A 22,209-nucleotide genomic window follows, 5' to 3' on the forward strand; every position below is an offset into this window, starting at 1 on the left:
ATAATATATTTTGTCTCATTTGTTTAACTGGGTTCTCTTTATTTTTAGGACTTGTATGAAAATCTGATGATGTTTTAGGTCATATTTATGCAGAAATATAGAAAATTCTAAAGGGTTCACAAACTTTCAAGCACCACTGTACAGTACTGCCCAACAGTCCCAATATCAGCAGTCCCACCATGGTTATTCCCATTACCAGTTGTAGATTTAAATATTCATCAGGAAATAAGAAAGAAATCAAAGGATATATCACTCAGGGAAATTGTACAAAATTATTTGGATTTTTATTTTTCTAAATATACGTGTATATTTACAGATGGTTCTAAAGACCCCAAAAAAGGATGTGCTGGATCAACAGTGTATATCCCAAAGAAAGGAGTAAGTATTAAGAAAAGAGTGACCACCACTGTGACTGTGTATACAACAGAATTGGTGGCAATATTATTGTCCCAGAAATGGGTTAAACAAAATGCAATAAACAAACAAACAAACAAACAAACAAAAGTCATAATCTCAGATAGTTACTCAGCATTGGAAAGTAATCAGGTAAATCATTTGGAACAGATATAATCAATTAAATCTTTATAACTTTGTGTAAAATAGATTCAAAGGGCATTTCACCTAGTTTTCTTTGGGTACCTGTGCATGTTGGCGTGGAGGGAAATGAACAGGTGGACAAGCTGGTGAAGAAATCACTAAATAATATAAATATAGAATTGCAAAACCCAGTCAGTAAGGCAGAGGCTAAGATTTACATCAGGTCCTATGCAAAGTCAGTCTGGCAGGAGTATTGGGATGGCAGTGAAACAGGAAGACATCTATACTACATTGAAAAACATGTGAATACTGGAAGGACAGGTGGTAGAAGTCAGAGAGAAGACATCATGATCACCCAATTAAGAATTGGACATACAGGACTTAACTATTCTCTTAAAAAAACAGGCAAACACCCAACCGGAAATTGTGAATACTGTAGCCATCCGGAATCAGTAAAGCATGCAATACTTCACTATAAGAAATATGAACGCAAAAGAAATGAGCTTTATAGATCTCTCAACATGGTTAATCATCACAATTTCACATTACCTGGTTTATAAGGGACAGCATCAAGTCAGATGTATTGATATGTTACCAAATTTCTGAAAGATTCAGAATTGACGAAAAGAATATAAAGGGGGGCAGCCCAGTGGTGTGCACTGTCACCTCACAGCAAGAAGGTTCTGGGTTCGAGCCTAGTGGCCAACGAGGGCCTTTAGGTGTGGAGTTTGCATGTTCTCCCCGTGTCTGCGTGGGTTTCCTTCACAGTCCAAAGGCATGCAGGTTAGATTAACTGGTGGCTCTAAATCAGTGGTCCCCAATTATTTTTCCCCAAGGGCCAAATTATGTAAAGCAAGTGAGGCCGAGGGCCAACGAATCCACGACCGCCCCCCCCCCCCCCCCAAAAAAAAATAGTATACAGTGGGTTCAAAAAAAAACAAAACAGTATTTATTATTACTCTTAATAGCAAAATATTGTACAAATTTGCATAATGCAACTTCCTACCACTTTAAACATTATCAGCTGCCACACATGTAAGTGCCAAGTGTGAGCAGAGGCAAACTGTGCAGAAGCAAACTGTGGACAATTAAACCAGAGAGAGCGAGAGAGATAGAGTGCAAAAAAACTGAAAACAAATGTGTTCAAACTGCTCTCCACACAACAGTATCAGCCACATCAGTCACTGAAGAGAGAGAGAGAGAGAGAGAGAGAGGGGGGTGTCAAATAATGAGACAAGATATCAATATTTCTATGTGAGCTATGTGTGAATTGTTTCACTCCCCAATCAGTGTGAGAAATGACAGTGACTGGACAAGGCTGTCTTCCTGAAGTCAGGTAGTTGCAGCAATCTTCAAACACTGGCCAAGGTGTGCATCCGAAAGTTTGTTTCTTGCTTGGTTTTTTAGACAGTTCATTGCAGAAAAAGAGGATTCACATACATATATATGTGGAGGGGAATATTGTTAGAAGGAGCATGGCAACTGATCTGGTGTTTTTGAATCGATCTTGGTCAACAATGATCCAAAATGCAGTCAACCCTGTTTCCTTGTGTTGTGCTTTAAGCACATCAGATGTTTTCATTTCCATGACCTCCATCTGAAGCGTTGGTTCATCTACAGAAGGCAGCAGCTTTTTGGCCTCTGATGTCCACTGGCCATCAGGTGACACAGAGAACCGCTGTCTCAGAAAGAGAAGGATGTCACGTGACAGTTTATGGCAGTTTTCAAATCGTTCCTTGAAGTTTTCTGCCAAATTGGTCACAAAATGCGTCATTGCTGGATTCTCCTGCATATCGTTCTTCTCACAGTGCTGCCGCAAACGAGGAAAGTGCAACTTTCTCCCGTGAATGTCTCTCTCCAAAAAGCTCAGCTTTGCCTGGAATGCTTCGATAGCCATGTATATGTCTGCAACAGTGTGATTCTTGCCTTGTAATTGAAGGTTAAGGTGATTCAGATGAGACATGATGTCACTCAAAAAAACCACACATGCCATCGCCTTGTTGTCACTTAAAAACACCTGGAATTTGTGCGCTTTTTGGCTCTTCAGGCTGGAGAGAAAGGACACAAGCTCACTGTGCAGGTCGCACACCCACTCCAACACACAGCCTTTGCTAAGCCAGCGAACATCATTATGTAGCAGAAGGTCTGTGTGTTCCGCTGACATTTCCTCCAACAATGCTCTGAAAATGCGGTGTTGCAGACTTGAATTCTCCCGAACAAAATGTACCAGTCTTGTCACCGAACCCATGATCTCTTTCATTTCCTTGTCAAGTTTAGCGCACAGCACTGATTGGTGAATAATACAATGAAATGTCAAAAGCCCTGGGTTAATTGCGGAAAGCCTGCTCACCAAGCCCTTGTGATGCCCCACCATAGATGGGGCTCCATCAGTAACGACAGCGACGACTTTGTTCACATCCAAGCCAGTCTTTGCAAAGAAATGTGTCAGCTCATTAAATAGGATCTCCCCAGTTGTGCACCCAGGCAGAGGTAGCAAACAAAGTAGCTCTTCCCGAAATGTATTTCCATCAAAAAAATCTGATGAACACAGATAGCTGTTCCATATCGGTTCGGTCACAAGAAGAATCTATTGCCAGTGACATGGCCTCTGTTTTAATCAGATCAGTGTTTAGTCTGGATGAACAATCCTTGGCTAAAACTTCCACTCTTCTTGTTGTGGTCTTGGCCGACAATGGCACCTGCTTTAGTAACTCCACGATATTTTGCTTGTTTTTCTCGTCGTGACATAAAACCTCTTCAACCATATCAATTGCACATTGTTTTACCAATACAGCATCAGTGAAGGGTTTCTTTGCTCTCCCAAGATTCCAGGAAACACATAAAGAGGCTGTGCTAGCCCTTTGTTGTGCTGTGGTAGATTTCTCGGAGCGCCTGAATGAGGAATGCATGTTGGCTATTTTTTTGTCTGCAGTTATCTGAGTTTTCAGGATAATTTGAATTAAAACTAGCGGCATGCATAGTAGTGAAGTGCCTCTTGATACTGTCAGCCTTGCAGACGGCTACAGTCTGCATGCATATCAGGCATGTTGGCTTAGCATTTGGATTCTCAGGTAAAATAAAACAAAACTGATCCGTCCAGTCGGGTTTAAACTAACGATTTTCGCTATCGACTTTACGTTTTTTTTGTACTTGCCATGGTCTGCTGTCACGACTGTTATAAGCTTAGATTTCACTCACTCTTGATGACTAGCGGAGATGTCTCCCACTGAAGTGGGGAGATCGCTAATCATGCATGGCCATAGATGGCGCTGTTTACCTTTGTTCAGATGTGACGTGGCGGGCCAAAAATTTGCCATGCCTGGGCCGGATCTGGCCCGCGGGCCGCCATTTGGGGACCACTGCTCTAAATTGACCGTAGGTGTGAATGGTTGTCTCTGTGTCAGCCCTGTAATGACCTGGCAACTTGTCCAGGGTGTACCCTGCCTCTTGTCCATAGTTAGCTGGGATCGGCTCCAGCTTGTCTGTGACCCTGTAGAACAGGATAAGCGGCTACAGATAATGAGATGAGATGAGATGAGATAATGGATGAATGAATAGAAGGGTTTTTTTTGTGTGTGTATAAAATGGCCACTGGAAAACCCTGCAGATGATCACAGCACAGAGCAACAAATGTATCAGCTGTTCATCACTTCTTTCAGCCAAAGCGCATATACTACAGAATTTACAGTAAATTCAATCTTCAGCTGTACCTGAAATGAGTTGAAGAGTTCAAAGAAGAGCAAGATGAGTCGTAGTAGACCAACAGTCTGTTCCACTGTCACCACAGAAAGCACCACCTTATGACTTCCCAGTAGGGGTATGAGGATCAGAGTAGACTTGGCCAATCTAAAGACCCAAAGACATTTTTAGTCTAGTCCAATTTCAGTACCTATTGTAATGTTGACCCAAATGGCTGCCATAAAAATGGCACATACATATTTATTTGCTTATAATTATATTTAACAATAAATATCCATCCATCCCTTATCAACACCACTTATACATCAGAGTTGTGGGGGAAGCTGGAGCCAATCCCAGCTGACTTCAGGCAAGAGGTGGGGTACACACTAATCTATCACAGGGCTAACATAGAGACAAACAACCAGTCACACTCACATTCACACCTATGGGCAATTTAGAGTAGCCAGTTGATTTTATCCACGTTTTTGGAATATTTGGAGGAAACTGGAGCACCCAGAGGAGACCCACACAGGCACAAGGAGAATATGCAAAGTTCACACAGAAAGGTCCCAGTCAGCCACAGGGTTTGAATCCAGAACCTTCTTGCTGCGAGGTGACAGTGCTAACCACTACACCACCGTGCTGCCCATCAAGGAACATATTTATTATAATTTTAGACAAAAATGGAAATGTTTTAAACTATTTCTAAACCCAACAATGAATCAAGCATTAAATACCTTTTGAATCTTGTTCTAAAGAATTAAACTATGAAATGAGCAGGGATAGGCTCCAGTTTGCCTATGACCCTGTAGAACAGGATAAACGGCTACAGATAATGAATGGATGAATCTAAGGGTTTGTTTTTTTTTGTGTGTGTGTGTTTTTTTTCCTCCCTTATAGCCCCTGTTCCACACTCCAGCCCAGTCGGTGGTGGTAATGCACCTTTAAGTTGGTTTGCCAACTGCCCTTAAAGCTTATACGCAGAGCCATGGCCTCACTTTCGTTTGAGGTCTTGAGACCTCAAGAATGGCACAGGAATAGTTTTAAGCATTAACAATAAATCTAATAGTAATTTTTACGATTAAAGTGATTTATATAGGTAGTGGTTTGAGTGAATGACCTTGACGTCCGTAACGTCACAACAGGAAGTCTATCGGTCTCATCGCCATTTCCGCTATACTAAAACACAGAGCTGACTGCAACTCCGACCCTCCATTTTGAGCTAATTTATCGCCATGCCACGTAGATGTGTTGGTGGCCGGTACAGCAACATGACAGAAGGTGGATTTACGTTGCATTCATGGCCCAAGAATGTTCAAACTGCAAAGATTTGGACGCGTTTTGCGAGAAGTTCATGGGCACATTGGGCGCCTACGAGGTGGTCCCTCCTCTGCTCTGCACATTTTACTGAAGACTCGTACGAGACCTCTGATCTGTTGGGGAGCATTGGCTATAAGCCTGTACTGAAAGAGGGTGCAGTATCAACAATTAAAGAAAACTACAAGGAAAGGAAAGCATTTATTTTATTTATTTTTAAAAAAGGAAAGCGATTTCAGTTGCACCAGTCCTCCTGGAGTGAGCCGAAGGATGAGGGTTACTAAAACCCGGGACAGAACGGGACATATCGCTCGGGCCGTGACCTCGCCGCAGTTGTTGCTAAAACCGGTGACATCCCGTTCAGTCCTGGGTTTTAGTAATTGCCTGAGCCCAGCAGTAATGGCGGAATACACAGTATGAAGAAAAGTGAATGAGTGGAGCAGCTGTCTTATTTCGAAACTGGATATTGCTGCCGTCTCTCCCTTATGTGGAAGAAGTGAATGAACGGAGAACTGAACGAACAACTGAAAGTCAGATTGGTTCAAAACAACTGGCTACAAGATCGGCCTTCAAGAAGCGAGAACACAGACGGGTAAGCTCCAACTCATATTTGGATTTAAAAAAAAAATCTTTACCTGCATTTAGATTAATACATGTAACTTGCATTGTGTATTTACGGTAAGTTACTGGTATAAAATTTAATTTGTTTCAAAATGTGATTGTCTCATTTCATCTGATTATTTAATTCGCCTTTTATGTTTTATCAGTGAAAATGCATGCATGTACATGTATGTTGCATGAGTTATAACACCTATCCTGTTTTAATGAGAGTCAACCCACAATCAATGAAGTCAAATCAGTCTTAGTTGAGCAAGTCTGTAACGGTATTTCTTACTTTCACCGTAAATTTTTATTGATATGACTTTGGTCTAGGGTGCTCCGGTTTCCCCCACAGTCCAAAGACATGCAGGTTAGGTTAACTGATGACTCTAAATTGACCGTAGGTGTGAATGTGAGTGTGAATGGTTGTCTGTGTCTATGTGTCAGCCCTGTGATGACCTGGCGACTTGTCCAGGGTGTACCCCGCCTTTCGGCCGTATGGGATAGGCTCCAGCTTGCCTGCGACCCTGTAGGACAGGATAAAGCGACTAGAGATAATGAGAGAGATGAGACTTTGGTCTATAGTTGTAAAAGGCCTCAGCCTTAAAACCGGTTACTGCTGTGACGTCACGTACTCAGGGCTGGCTGGCTGGCTCAGCTCGAATGCCAACTTTGCGGTCGATTTTAACTCTCAAAAAAAAAAATTATTCCCATTTATGCAGCATACAAGAGTCAAGGATGGAGATACTATCCACTCAAATTTATTTAAAAACAAAAGCTCTGCGTAGCTCCTTTAAAGAAGGAGGAGAACAAGTTGGGCTAACGCCCCCCATCCACCTTCCGCACTGGCCTGAGCAGAGACACAAACGTCACTGTCTTTCATTGCTTATTATTTGTCCTGCAGTAAAAACGATTCTGCTGCACTGCCTTAGTTACACTTTTTTTAATGGAGGTGTTTACTTTACAAGCAAACTTTTGGCCTGTTTTAATTGTTGCTGTTGTTTTATTTTTGATCTGGAAGAGTCGCGGTAAAGAAGAATACCGACGGCTGCCTCCTGGTCCCGCTCCTGCACCTGTGGTTGGGAATTTTTTTCAGGTTCGTGTAAAGGAACCATACAAGTATTACCTTGAGGTTAGTAACTCAGTACTTCAATAGCTTTTAAATAAGTGTTATTGCTCGCGTAGCGTGTTGTATATCTTAAGGGCAGTCGGTAACTTCTGTTAATGGTAGCCTAGAATGTTTGCAGATGATGTGAAGTCGAAAATTGGTCATCCCTCTTATGAAAAAACCTGCGTGGTACTGCAGTATCAAATGCTTTTTTATACAGTATTACTGCAGTAAATGCAATATTTCGAATGCAAATGCAATAGTTTGCACATGAAAAAGGCATACTACAGTGTACTGTATAATGCAATATTTTTATTGTATAAGGCAGCTGGGCCATAGAAGGTTCACGCTGCACGCTGCATGCTGCACGTTCACGTGAAGAACCGGACCCTGGGCCATTAAACTTCATGCTTGGATGTTCACGTGTTGCGTCTGTTCTACTTTGACCGAGTAACCAACAATATGGACTCTTCGGATGACGACGATTGCCTCATTCTGCTTTTACTGAGACAGAGGAAGAGAAAAAGGAACAGAATTTGGAGCCGAGAACACTTCCTTCTGAGAGAAACCCGTGGTGAATTTCACCGAACATTCTATAATCTGCTTGACAATCCCGATGAAGAACTATTTTTCAATTATACCATTCAATTATATTTTTTCTTAAGTTTTCCCCTGAAAGCATAGAGTTATCTCCCTAGACCCGTTCTGATTGGCTGGCGCGGCGGTGACCGCATGCATTGACTGGAATTTCCATCTTCACGCCTAGAAAAAAGTGTGCATGTTCATTTCTCGCTTCACGCGTGAAGTGTGCAGCGTGCAACGTGAACGCCGTTCTATGGCCCAGAGCAAGTCATGCTACGTTTGTCCACTTTTCTTTACACGCGTGTAGCGTGCAGCGTGAACCTTCTATGGCCCAGCTGCCTAATGCAGTATACTTCCGACATGTTCAAAAGTGCAAAAGTCTAAACCTATTGCATGGGAAATTTGTGCATACCATGTTTTGTGTTGAAAGTGCCTTTTTTACATACTGTATTAATTTAATGTGTTGTTATTTATTTTGAAAGAGTGGCTCTGGTTTAATTTCATTTCATTTGCACATGTATTTAATGTTTGTTGTGCTTTTCAAAACGGAAGGAAGTTCCCAAGAGCCATCAATAACAGTTTCCCAAAGTCTATAGGAATGTTTTACAAAACTGGACTATGTTCCCAAGGTAAGTCAATAAAACTGGATTGAAAGTGTGCTTTTGGTCTGCTGGTTGTGGTCTGTGGGGGCGCATGCGCGCCGGGTTGGGGTGAGGTTGACGCAAGGGGGGGGGGTACTCATGAAATTATAAAATTGTACTCATAAAATTTTTCAAGGTTGGCAGGTATGTAAAGGCATCCTCAGTTCTGTCTGACTAATAGGGAGTATCCAATATTTATCCTCTCATGGATCATCATAGAATCCGAATCAGAATGCTGATGGCTGCATTGTAGGTGGCTGATAAAAGATGCCCACCTCTGTTCAATGATGGTCGTTCCAGGTTGACAAAAATGAACGATCCTCTCTGCTTTTTCTGCTTGTATCCGGGAATAATCTTCGGAGAATTGAAACTGGAGGAGTTCAGGGACCTCTACAAAATATACAAAACGAATGCCAAAGCTCCATGAAACACAGATGAATTAATTTATTGTGTCAGCGCAGAATTTACTTAAAAGCTTTATTAAAAGTGTGTGTTTTGTCATTTATAATATTGCGGAATGGATACTTAAAGCAGATACGCAGAGCCTTTATTTTTAAATAAAATGTCTGAGTGGATAGTATCTCCATAAATGGGAATTTAAAAAATAAATAAATAATATTTTATATATTATATAATTTTTTTTTTGAGTGTTAAAATCGACCGCAAAGTTGGCATTGGAGCTGCCCCGCTGAGCCAGCCAGCCCTGAGCGCGTGACGTCACAGCGGTAACCGGTTTTAAGGCCGAGGCCTTTTACAGCTATAGACCAAAGTCATATAAATAATTTATGGTGAAAGTAAGAAATACCGTTACCCACTTGCTCAACTAAGCCTGATTTGACTTCATTGATTGTGGGTTGACTCTCATTAAAACAGGATAGGTGTTATAACTTATGCAACATACATGCACATGCATGCATTTTCACTGATAAAACGTAAAAGGCTAATTAAATAATCAGATGAAATGAGACAATCACATTCTGAAGCAAATTAAATAATCCTATACCGGTAAATTAAATACACAATACAAATTACATGTATTAATCTAAATGCAGGGAAACTTTTTTTTTTTTTAATCCAAATGAGAGTCGTCGCTTACCCGTCTGTGTTCTTGCTTCTTGAAGGCCGATCTTGTGGCCGATTGTTTTTGAAACAATCTGACTTTCAGTTGTTTGTCCAGTTCTCCGTTCATTCACTTCTTCCACGTAAGGGCGAGATGGCAGCAATATCCAGTTTAGAAATAAGATGGCTGCTCCACTTATTCACTTGGGTGGCATGGTGGTGTAGTGGTTAGCATGGTCGCCTCACAGCAAGAAGGTTCCGGGTTTGAACCCAGCAGCCGGTGAGGGCCTTTCTGTGTGGAGTTTGAATCCAGTAAGCCATACTCAACTTAAAACGTTTGAGGCTTAAGGGCATTTCTCCTGATTCTACTTGCAATGCTGGTATGGAAGAAGTTCTAAATGTACCACAACATATCCTCAGACTTTTAGCCTGCATTCTATTGAGTTCATTAAGAAATGTCTTAGATGCTGAAAGATACACAATACAGCCATAATCTAAAACTGATCTTATCAATGCAATATAAATTCTTTTAAGGGACATCCCTGAGGCTCCCCAGTTGCACCCTTATAAACATTTCAAAACATTAATGCCCTTTTTGCATTTCTCAATTATTTTCTGAATATGTTCCTTAAATGTTAACTTGACATCAAACCAAACTCCCAAGTACCTAACAATATTAACTTGCTCTAAGGACTGGTTATACAATTTAAGCTCTAGTGTGGGACTTACTCTTTTCTTTGAAAAACAAATAAATTGAGTATTTTCTACAGACAATTGAAAACCCCACTCACATGCCCATTTTCCTACTTTGTTGATAGCTAATTGCATTTTAGCTCTAATATTATCAATATTTCGTCCTTTTCTCCACAAAGCTCCATCATCAGCATATAATGCTCTATTGATTCTAATGTCATCTATTTTATTAAAAACATCATTAATCATAATGTTAAACAGTACTGGACTGCATACACTACCCTGAGGTGTTCCATTTTCTATTGAATAGATGTTAGAGAAGTTAACCTCGACTCTTACTTCTATTGTTCTATCCTTTAGGAAGTCTCTAATCCCGTTAAACATCTTGCCACCAATACCCATCCTATTCAGCTTAATTAACAACCCCTTCTTCCATAGCATATCATACGCTTTCTCTATATCAAAGAATGTTGCTAAAACTGATTCTTTATTGACTTGTGCTTTCCTTATTTCATTTTCTAAACATACAATAGGGTCCATTGTAGTACGTCCACTATGGAACCCACTCTGGTATGGGGAGACGACCTCTTTTTTCAATTTCATACACTAGCCTTCTTGTGATCATTCTTTCCATAATCTTACATAAATTAGATGTTAATGCTATTGGCCTATAACTTTTAACTTCAGTTTTATCTTTCCCTGGTTTTCCAATCAGAACCACTACAGAATGTTTCCAACACAAAGGCAATCTACCTTGCTTCCAAATCTTATTAAAAAGACTTAAAATTATATATTTAGCCACGTCATTGACTTCATTAATCATTTTATAACATATATCATCGTTCCCTAGTGAAGTGTTCCTAACCCCATTTAACGCTCTCCTAAGCTCAAATAATGTAAAATCCTTATCAAGTACACTCTCACTTATTACCTGCTTTTCCAGTAACCCTTTATTAGTGTGCTTGCAAAAGCACACTATTCTTCTTAAGTTTTATTTTTATTATTCCGTTTCACCTGTTTTTTGGATCCACTCCTCCTCCTAGGGCTTTCGAGATAGACACCGTTCCAACGCTGAAACATAGGGCCCAATCTGGAATGGCGTGCTTGTTGAAATGGTTGCACTACCCCTTGTCGTTCGTTCGGTATTCCCGTTTTTCGGCAAAATTCCGTGCCATTGAAATGAATGGGTAGAACTTTGGAGTGATGTAATAAGGAGCTCCTCCACTCTAGTATGCTAGCTGTTAGTATGCTAGCTGTTAGCATCTTCGTATGCTAGCTGTTAGCATCTTCGTATGCTAGCTGTTAGCATCTTCGTATGCTAGCTGTTAGCATCTTCGTATGCTAGCTGTTAGTATGTTGGCATGCTAGCATGATAGCTGTTCTGCTACAGCTCAGCAAGCACACTTTGCATTTTCTCTACGGAAATGCAGTCTAGTTAGTGTGCTTGCCAAAGGCAAGCACACTATTGTTCTTAAGTTTATTTATTCTGCCTTATTCTGACACGTTTTTTGGATCCACTACTCCTCCTAGGGCGTTCGAGATAGAGACACCGTTTCAACTCTGAGACGTCTGGCCCGAAGTGGTGTAGTGTGCTTGTATACAGCTTTTGGATCAATGCACCCGTTCTCTTGTTCTTGTTGTTTTTCTTTTGTTTTTTTCCCATAGAGAATGAATAGGGCCCATGAATCGAATCGTCCTACTCGGACACGCTCCATTGCAGATGCACCAAACCTCATGTGATACTTCAGGCCAACTCCCCCGACACATACATGCAATCGGTTCTGACCCGCACTCATATTTTTCCCTTTCTTTTCTGCTCATCCCTTTTTCCTCCATAGGTTTGCATTGATTTTTGGCCCCACTGAAAATGAATGGTGTTTCAGGAGAAAAACTTTCACTCTCCATCAATTTTTTTAACCAAGTGACCAAACTTCAAGAAACTTCACTTGATGCCTCAGGCCAAGTCCCCGCACAGATCCATCCCCTCATCTGAGACCTGCACTCGTCTTTTCCTTGGTTTTCACACATCTCTTTTTACCTCCATAGGCTTCCATTGATTTTTGGCCCCATTCAAATGAATGGAGTTTTGCTCAGTAACACTTCACCACACATCCACTAAACTTCATATGGCACCTCAGGCCAAATCACCCATCACACACATGATATCGGTTCTGACCCGCACTCGTCTTTGTCTTGCCTTTTATCCGTCCATGTTTTCTCCATTTTGCCGCTAATCAATGGACGCTTGACTGAGTCATTCCTCCCTTCCCCCATAGGTGATGATGCATTTGGCAAGGATCTGCTCATTTGAGACTTTGGCAGCAAATCAACTTCAACTCAATGGCCACTTTATTAGGAATACTTACGTGCACACACGATAGCAACTAGCATATAAGCATTCACGTGTTACCATGCTAGCTGTTAGCATGTTACCCATTATGATATCATGCCTGCTGTTAGCTCGCGAGTTGTTAGCATGTTCACCATTAGCATGTTATCATGAGAGCTGTTAACATGTTAGGATTAGCATGGTAGCATGCAGAGTTCGCATGTTTGCTGTTAGCGAGTTCGCCTGAGTATGTTAGTATGCTAACTGTTAGCATGTTAGCTGTTAGCATGTCACCCTCAGCGTGTTAGCATGCTAAAAGTTAACATACTAGCCTGTTAGCTGTTAGCATGATAGCTGTCAGCATATTAGCCTTAAAGTGTTAGAATTTTAACAAATAGCATGTTAATCATTAGCATGTTAGAATGCTAGCTATTAGCATGTTATCCATTAACATGTTATCTATTAGCATGTTAGCATTAACATGCTAGCTTTTAGCATGTTAGTATGCTGTTAGCATGTTAGTATGCTAGCTGTTAGTATGCTAGCTGTTAGCATGTTAGTATGCTAGCTGTTAGCATGTTAGTATGCTAACTGTTAGCATGCTAGTATGCTAACTGTTAGCATGCTAGTTGTTAGCATGTTGGCATTAGCATGTTGGCATGCTAGCTTTTAGCATGCTATCATGATAGCTGTTCTGCTACAGCTCAGCAAGCACACTGCATTTTCTCTGCGGAAATGCAGTCTAGTTATTATTAGTGTGCTTGCAAAAGCACACTATTGTTCTTAAGTTTTATTATTATTATTATTATTATTATTATTAGTGTGCTTGCAAAATTTCGTGTAAACTCGAGACTGTTTTGTGTGTGTGTGTGAGAAAACCCCCAGGAGATCAGCAGTTTCTGAAGTACTCAAACCAGTCCATCTGGCACCAAAAGTCACAGAGATCACATTTTTTCCCATTCTGATGTTTGAAGTGACCATTAACTGAAACTCTTGATCTGTTTCTGCATGATTTTATGCATTGTGCTGCTGTCAAGGGATTGGCTCATTATATAACTGCATAAAACAGCAAGTGGATGGGTGTTCCTAATAAAGTGGCCGCTGAGTGTATAATGTGTACTGTAGACTGAACAGAAAACATTGTTAGTGTTGGTTTGCAAATAGTCATTAGGGGGTGCACTATGACAAGGTGAAAGGGGCAGTGCATTTTAGGGAAACTTGTAAAAAGTGCTTGTGCAACATTTGTGTGTGGGATAATTTTCACAATTTTTATTCAAAAATAATATAATATTTGACTGTGTTTGGGTTCAGCCAACTCCTCTTGTGCTGTACAATGTCACCAGCCTTGGGTTGAAGAATGGTGCTCATCTTTTTTGATTGATTGATTGATTGATTGATTGATTGATTGATTGCTTTATCCCGAACAGTAAAGAAGATATAAAAACAAACAAAAAAACCAACTAAAAATAAAAAATGCAATCATCAAAGCATCATCATAAACAAACAGAATAGCGTAGCCACAAGGCAATAACATAATAATGTTCGGAAAGGATTAGGAAGAAGTAAATAACTTATCAAATCCTAACCCTCTGTACCACCGCTAATCAAACGTCACTTTCCACCATAATAAACTATATATACAAAAGAAAGCAAAATCAACAAAAAAAACACCATACCAACATACCAAGACATACCAACATGGTATAATATCGACCAAATCAAATCATATATACAAATACTTGTTATGCATATATACACACATACAATACATATATACAGTACATACATACATACACATACTAACTATACACATCCATACATACACAGACACCCATATCATAATTATGCATATTATGCTTAAATATTATATACAATTTTTATATATATATATATATATATATATATATATATATATATATATATATATATATATATATATATACTCTTTATATAATATATCCGTATGTACCCATACCCACATATATACACTTATATTATCAATAGCATGTTATTGTAATTCCTCCTCCCTATACCTCATAAAGATCTGTTCCTTATACCTTTTTTTGAACTGGTTTATAGTTGTACATTTCATGAGCTCCACATTCAAACTGTTCCATAGCTTTACTCCACAAATAGAGACACTGAACATTTTTAACGTTGTCCTAGCACTGCGAATTTTAAATTTCAATTTCCCCCTAAAATTATAGCCCCCCTCTCTATCCAAGAACATTATTTGGATATTCCTTGGTACTTTATAATTCCTTACTTTGTACATTACTAAGGCAGTTTTATATTCTATAATATCCCTGAATTTTAAACATTTTGAATTTAAGAATAGTGAATTAGTATGATCTCGGTAACCAGCACTATGAATTATTCTTATTGCTCTTTTTTGAAGTATAGTTATTGCATGAAGTGAACATTTATACGTATTTCCCCACACCACTGAGCAGTAATTTAAGTATGGTAAAACCAGGGAACAGTAAAGAATGCGGAGTGAATTATAGTCCAGGACGTGCTTAGCTTTACTCAACACAGATATGCTTCTTGATAGTTTCATTAGTATGTATTTTATATGTGATTTCCAATTAATTTTATCATCTATTATTACCCCAAGAAATTTATTATTAGAAACTCTTTCAATATCAACACCATCTACCTTGCCCTGTTTATTTTATAATTATTAAATAACATGATTTTTGTTTTAGACAGATTTAATGATAATTTATTTCGATCAAACCAACTTTTTAACCTGCACAATTCTGAAGAGATTATGTTTTCTAACTCATGTACATTTGTTCCAGAACAAAACATATTTGGTTCATCTGCAAATAATACCATCTTAAATATCTTTGATACATTGCACATATCATTTATATAAAGAATAAACAGTTTAGGACCCAATACTGACCCCTGAGGGACACCACAATCAATATTCAAATGAGTTGAGACAGAGTCACCCAACTTCACAAATTGTGTCCTGTTGCTCAAATAACTTTTTATCCTTACTTACTTACTGCTACTGTCGTGGGTAGACCCACATAGCGCCAAAACAAACGACCGCCAACTTTTCCTGTCCTGCGACGCCACCATAGCCTCCTCATATGTTAGGGATTGTTGAAGGTCTCTATTGACCGCGTCGCGCCAACGCATACGCTGTCTGCCTGGGCGCCGGCGTCCTTGAGGTGCCCAATAATTATTGGGCACTTTTTATCCAATTTAATACAACTCCCCTTATCTCATATTGTTCCATCTTATTAATTAATATATCATGATTAATAGTATCAAAAGCTTTTTGAAGATCAATAAATATCCCAGCAACATATTTCTTATCATCTATAGAGTTACTGATTTCTTCAATTGAATCCATTAGTGCCATCTCTGTTGATCTATTTGCTCTAAATCCATATTGACCATCACTGAGTAGTTTGTATTTTACAATGAATTTATCTAATCTGTTATTGAATAGTTTTTCAAGAATTTTGGAGAATTGAGGAAGTAAAGAAACAGGTCTATAGTTTGTGAAGTTGTGTTTGTCCCCAGATTTATACAATGGAATTACTTTTGTTATTTTCATATTGCTTGGAAATGTACCGGTTTGAAATGACAAGTTACAGATGTATGTTAATGGTTTAGAAATCCCCCCAATAATAGTTTTCACTAGTTTCATATCAATATCATTACAATAGGTGGATATTTTATTACTACATTTATTAACTATATCAATAATTTCCTTCTCATCTACTGGTGTGAGAAACATGGAACAAGAATTCCTCTTTATAATATTATCTGTACAATCATTATTTGTTACCGGATCAGAGATATTTTGAGCTAATCTTGGTCCAACATTAACAAAAAAAATTATTAAAACTATTAGCAACTACATCCATGTTATAATTTTCAATACCTTTGTCATTAAAGTATTTAGGGTAATGTATTTATCCAGAGCCATCTTTAATAATACTATTTAATATATTCCATATTCCTTTAATATTATTTTTGTTAGGGCGGCACGGTGGTGTAGTGGTTAGCGCTGTCGCCTCACAGCAAGAAGGTCCTGGGTTCGAGCCCCGGGGCCGGCGAGGGCCTTTCTGTGTGGAGTTTGCATGTTCTCCCCATGTCCGCGTGGGTTTCCTCCGGGTGCTCCGGTTTCCCCCACAGTCCAAAGACATGCAGGTTAGGTTAACTGGTGACTCTAAATTGACCGTAGGTGTGAGTGTGAATGGGTGTCTGTGTCTATGTGTCAGCCCTGTGATGACCTGGCGACTTGTCCAGGGTGTACCCCGCCTTTCGCCCGTAGTCAGCTGGGATAGGCTCCAGCTTGCCTGCGACCCTGTAGAAGGATAAAGCGGCTAGAGATAATGAGAATGAGATTATTTTTGTTATTATATATTAATTTACCATAATAATCCTTCCTACATCTCCTTATGATACTCTTTAACTTGTTTCTATATTTTTTATATTTATTTTCTGCCTCTTTGGTTCTTAATTTAATAAATTCTCTATATAGAGTGTTTTTCTTCTTACAGGCATTTTGTAATCCCTTAGTAATCCAAGGTTGGTCATTATAGTTTTGTTTTGTACTACAACCCCGATTCCAAAAAAGTTGGGACAAAGTACAAATTGTAAATAAAAACAGAATGCAATGATGTGGAAGTTTCAAAATTCCATATTTTATTCAGAATAGACCATAGATGACATATCAAATGTTTAAACTGAGAAAATGTCTCATTTAAAGAGAAAAATTAGGTGATTTTAAATTTCATGACAACAACACATCTCAAAAAAGTTGGGACAAGGCCATGTTTACCACTGTGAGACATCCTTTTCTCTTTACAACAGTCTGTAAACGTCTGGGGACTGAGGAGACAAGTTGCTCAAGTTTAGGGATAGGAATGTTAACCCATTCTTGTCTAATGTAGGATTCTAGTTGCTCAACTGTCTTAGGTCTTTTTTGTCGTATCTTCCATTTTATGATGCGCCAAATGTTTTCTATGGGTGAAAGATCTGGACTGCAGGCTGGCCAGTTCAGTACCCGGACCCTTCTTCTACGCAGCCATGATGCTGTAATTGATGCAGTATGTGGTTTGGCATTGTCATGTTGGAAAATGCAAGGTCTTCCCTGAAAGAGACGTCGTCTGGATGGGAGCATATGTTGCTCTAGAACCTGGATATACCTTTCAGCATTGATGGTGTCTTTCCAGATGTGTAAGCTGCCCATGCCACACGCACTAATGCAACCCCATACCATCAGAGATGCAGGCTTCTGAACTGAGCGCTGATAACAACTCGGGTCATCCTTCTCCTCTTTAGTCCAAATGACACGGCGGCCCTGATTTCCATAAAGGACTTCAAATTTTGATTCATCTGACCACAGAACAGTTTTCCACTTTGTCACAGTCCATTTTAATTGAGCCTTGGCCCAGAGAAGACGTCTGCGCTTCTGGATCATGTTTAGATACGGCTTCTTCTTTGAACTATAGAGTTTTAGCTGGCAACGGCGGATGGCACGGTGAATTGTGTTCACAGATAATGTTCTCTGGAAATATTCCTGAACCCATTTTGTGATTTCCAATACAGAAGCATGCCTGTATGTGATGCAGTGCCGTCTAAGGGCCCAAAGATCACGGGCACCCAGTATGGTTTTCCGGCCTTGACCCTTACGCACAGAGATTCTTCCAGATTCTCTGAATCTTTTGATGATGATATGCACTGTAGATGATGATATGTTCAAACTCTCTGCAATTTTACACTGTTGAACTCCTTTCTGATATTGCTCCACTATTTGTCGGCGCAGAATTAGGGGGATTGGTGATCCTCTTCCCATCTTTACTTCTGAGAGCCGCTGCCACTCCAAGATGCTCTTTTTATACCCAGTCATGTTAATGACCTATTGCCAATTGACCTAATGAGTTGCAATTTGGTCCTCCAGCTGTTCCTTTTTTTGTACCTTTAACTTTTCCAGCCTCTTATTGCCCCTGTCCCAACTTTGAGATGTGTTGCTGTCATAAAATTTCAAATGAGCCAATATTTGGCATGAAATTTCAAAATGTCTCACTTTCGACATTTGATATGTTGTCTATGTTCTATTGTGAATACAATATCAGTTTTTGAGATTTGTAAATTATTGCATTCCGTTTTTATTTACAATTTGTACTTTGTCCCAACTTTTTTGGAATCGGGGTTGTATATTGCTTCAGTGGGCAATTTTTATCATATAATAATTTGAATATACTTAAAAAGTTATCATATGCTCCATCAATGCTATTCTCTATATAAATTGATTCTCAGTCTTGCATTAATAAATTATTATGTAATGCAAACATGGCCTCCTCAGTCCTAACTCTTCTATACTTAAGTTTATGGTCTGTCACATTTCTCTTATGTTTACAGTCATAAATTGTAAAAACTGGTAGATGATCACTAATATCATTGATTAATATTCCACTTATGTTATTATCTATATCACTGGTAAATATATTATCTATTAAGGTAGCACTATGGTCAGTAATTCTGGTGGGTCTGGCAATTTTTGGGTGGAGACTCATACTGTACATGGTATTAATAAATTCCTCAGTCATACTGTGCTTATTAGGGTTCAACAGATCAATATGGATCTTAAAATCCATCCATCCATCCATCCATCCATCCATTATCTGTAGCTGCTTATCCTGTTCTACAGGGTCGCAGGCAAGCTGGAGCCTATCCCAGCTGACTATGGGCGAGAGGCAGGGTACACCCTGGACAAGTCGCCGGGTCATCGCAGGGCTGACTCATACAAACAACCATTCACACTCACATCTACGGTCAATTTAGAGCCACCATTTAGCCTAACCTGAATGTATTTGGACTGTGGGGGAAACCGGAGCACCCAGAGGAAACCCACGCAGACACGGGGAGAACATACAAACTCCACACAGAAAGGCCCTTGCCGGCTGCTGGGCTCAAACCCAGGACCTTCTTGCTGTGAGGCGACAGTGCTAACCACTACACCATCGTGTCGCTCTCATCTTGAAATGTCCTTTTATTTTTCATGCCCTAGTGTGTATGTTTTCCAGCTCTGGTGTTTGTCCTATAGAGACCTTATCACTACCAGGTGTAGTACATGTGACAGACAGGTGATCTGTCGCAGATTTAATTGGCTGGCACAAGCTATCATGTTAGGATTCCTATCAGTGACCAGGCTTCTCACTATACCATTGATTCCCCACTCTGCCAAAAGTTGTTCTTTGGCTTTGGCAAGATGAACAGCTGTGTGGCATTGAGGGAACTTTTTAATTCCCAAAAGGACTGTGGACAAAAATATCAGTGATGTAGTGGCAAGTTACTTCTAGATATGCGTTCATGGTAATGGAGGTCCACATATCTGCAGTGAGACTCACATTAGTGACCTTGCTCACCTCAGCTATTGCCTTCTCTCTGGTGACCTTGTAATGGGCCTCCACCATAGATTTGAATTTTTCTTGATAGTAATGTGTAGGAGGGGTTCATCAGTCTTGAATAATTTCTGAAGCCCTCATCTTCTATAATGGAGAATGGTTGGTTGTTCATTGTTGTGGACTTCAGGAGAGCACACACCCAGCATGCTCCACTATCTATCGACGGTGCTGCAGTGGAGAGGGTGAGCAGCACCAAGTTTCTGGGTGTGCACATCTCTGAAGACCTGTCCTGGAGCAACAACACCGTATCACTGGCCAAAAAAGCCCAACAGCGTCTGTACTTCCTCCGCAAACTGAGGAGAGCAAGAGTCCCAGCCCCCATCATGCACACATTCTACAGAGGCACCATCGAGAACATCCTGACCAGCTGCCTCACCGTGTGGTACGGCGCCTGCACTGTGTCCTGCTGCAAGACTCTGCAGCGCATCGTGAGAGCAGCTGAGAGGATCATTGGTGTCTCCCTCCCTTCTCTGATGGATATTTATAACTCCCGCCTCACCCACAAAGCCATTAGGATTGCAGGTGACCCCACCCACCCATCTCACAGCCTCTTCAGTCTGCTGCCGTCGGGGAGGAGACTGCAGAGTCTCCGGGCCAAAACCAGCAGGCTCAAGGACAGTTTCTTTCACCAGGCGGTCAGGAGGCTCAACTCCCTCCCTGTTCTGCCCCTCCTCCCCCCTCTGCCCCCTGCCACAGATTCTGCTTGCACACACCCCTGCCCCCCCTTCAGCATCTGACATGTCACCCTCACGCCCCCCCCCCCCCCCCCCCCCCACACACACACACACATACTCTCAACGTTCATTAACACACTGAACTCAGGGACTGCACATTTCACTTTACCTCGCTCATTTGCACTATTCCGCACTACCTCACCTTAACAGCTATTAGTTTATTGTTTATACTGCTTATTTCATGTTTACCTGCTATACCTCAAGTGCCCATGACTGTTTATTTGCACCAAGTGTGTGTGTGTGTGTGTGTGTGTGTGTGTGTGTGTGTAATATATAATATATGAGTGTTTAGTTTATGTCTAGTTCTTATCTAGAGTGTTTATACTGTTTATATTGTTTATTTCAATTATTCTATTTTTATTTTTATTTATTGCATTGCCTGTTTGCACCGTGGGTCAGAGAGGACTGAAATTTCATCGGTGCTGTATGTCGAGTATGTATAGCATATTTGACAAAGTTGACTTGACTTCATCCTTCACCATCATCTCCACTAATGCCTTGTCTTAGGTATTACTTTCTGATATCTGTAACAAGGATTCAGTGATTGGGTTTATTTTATTGAATTGTATGTAATTCTACATTACATAATGCATGATAATATGCCAATGTATTATTAGGCTACAAAGATAAGAATTAATATATAGTTCTGGTTGAGTCTGACAAACGATGACCACAGCACAACCTGCAGGATTTGGTGGGGAAATGAAAATGTTTTGGCTGTGTGTTGCCAAGGCGTGCTGCAACATTTTCATGTTTAGCATGAACATGTCACAGCATGAGGTGCTGTGATTGAATGACAGGACCTGATCACACAGCTTACAGCGATACTTTGATCCAATAATAGGAATAAATTAACAGATCAGATTTTATATTTTATTCATGCATTGTCACCATTTAATACATGTAATGTCTGTGTCGGGGAAAAGTGTCCGTGTTGCTGTGTCATGTAACAGCGACATCTTGTGGGTTATAGAAGTAATAGCAGAATGTCGTTCGAATACCATCCACCCATCCATTATCTGTAGCTGCTTATCCTGTGCAGGATCGCGGGCAAGCTGGAGCCTATCCCAGCTGACTATGGGTGAGAGGCGGAGTACACCCTGGACAAGTTGCCAGATCATCGCAGGGCTGACACATAGATACAAACAACCATTCACACCTACGGTCAATTTAGACCCACCAATTAGCCTAACCTGAATGTCTTTGGACTGTGGGGGAAACCGGAGCACCCGGAGGAAACCCATGCAGATATAGGGAGAACATACAAACTCCGCACAGAAAGGATCCCGTCGTCCACTGGACTCGAACTCAGAACCTACTTGCTGTGAGGCGATGGTGCTGACCACTACACCACCGTGCCACCTTCACTCTAATACGTATATGGATAAAAGAGATAGGTGATGTATTGTCATAAATTAATGAATGTGGTTATTGATCAAAGTGATGAAATAAGGTTGTATGTTTGTATGAGTTTCATTTTAACAGAAAA

At 40.2% G+C, this 22,209-nt stretch overlaps 1 protein-coding gene across 1 annotated transcript in view; it reads left to right on the forward strand.

The window, feature by feature from the left end:
• The first annotated feature begins 6,984 nt into the window (after nucleotides 1-6,984).
• LOC132901583 (cytochrome P450 2M1-like) overlaps nucleotides 6,985-22,209 on the forward strand; it is a 32,544-nt gene continuing 17,319 nt past the window's right edge. The window contains exon 1 of the mRNA XM_060944076.1: nucleotides 6,985-7,267. Within this exon, the coding sequence (XP_060800059.1) occupies nucleotides 7,082-7,267 (186 nt within the window). The 5' untranslated portion in view covers nucleotides 6,985-7,081. The remainder of the gene's footprint in view (nucleotides 7,268-22,209) is intronic.

Source organism: Neoarius graeffei, chromosome 17 (assembly GCF_027579695.1).
Source record: "Neoarius graeffei isolate fNeoGra1 chromosome 17, fNeoGra1.pri, whole genome shotgun sequence".
NCBI classification, from domain to species: Eukaryota; Metazoa; Chordata; class Actinopteri; order Siluriformes; family Ariidae; genus Neoarius; species Neoarius graeffei.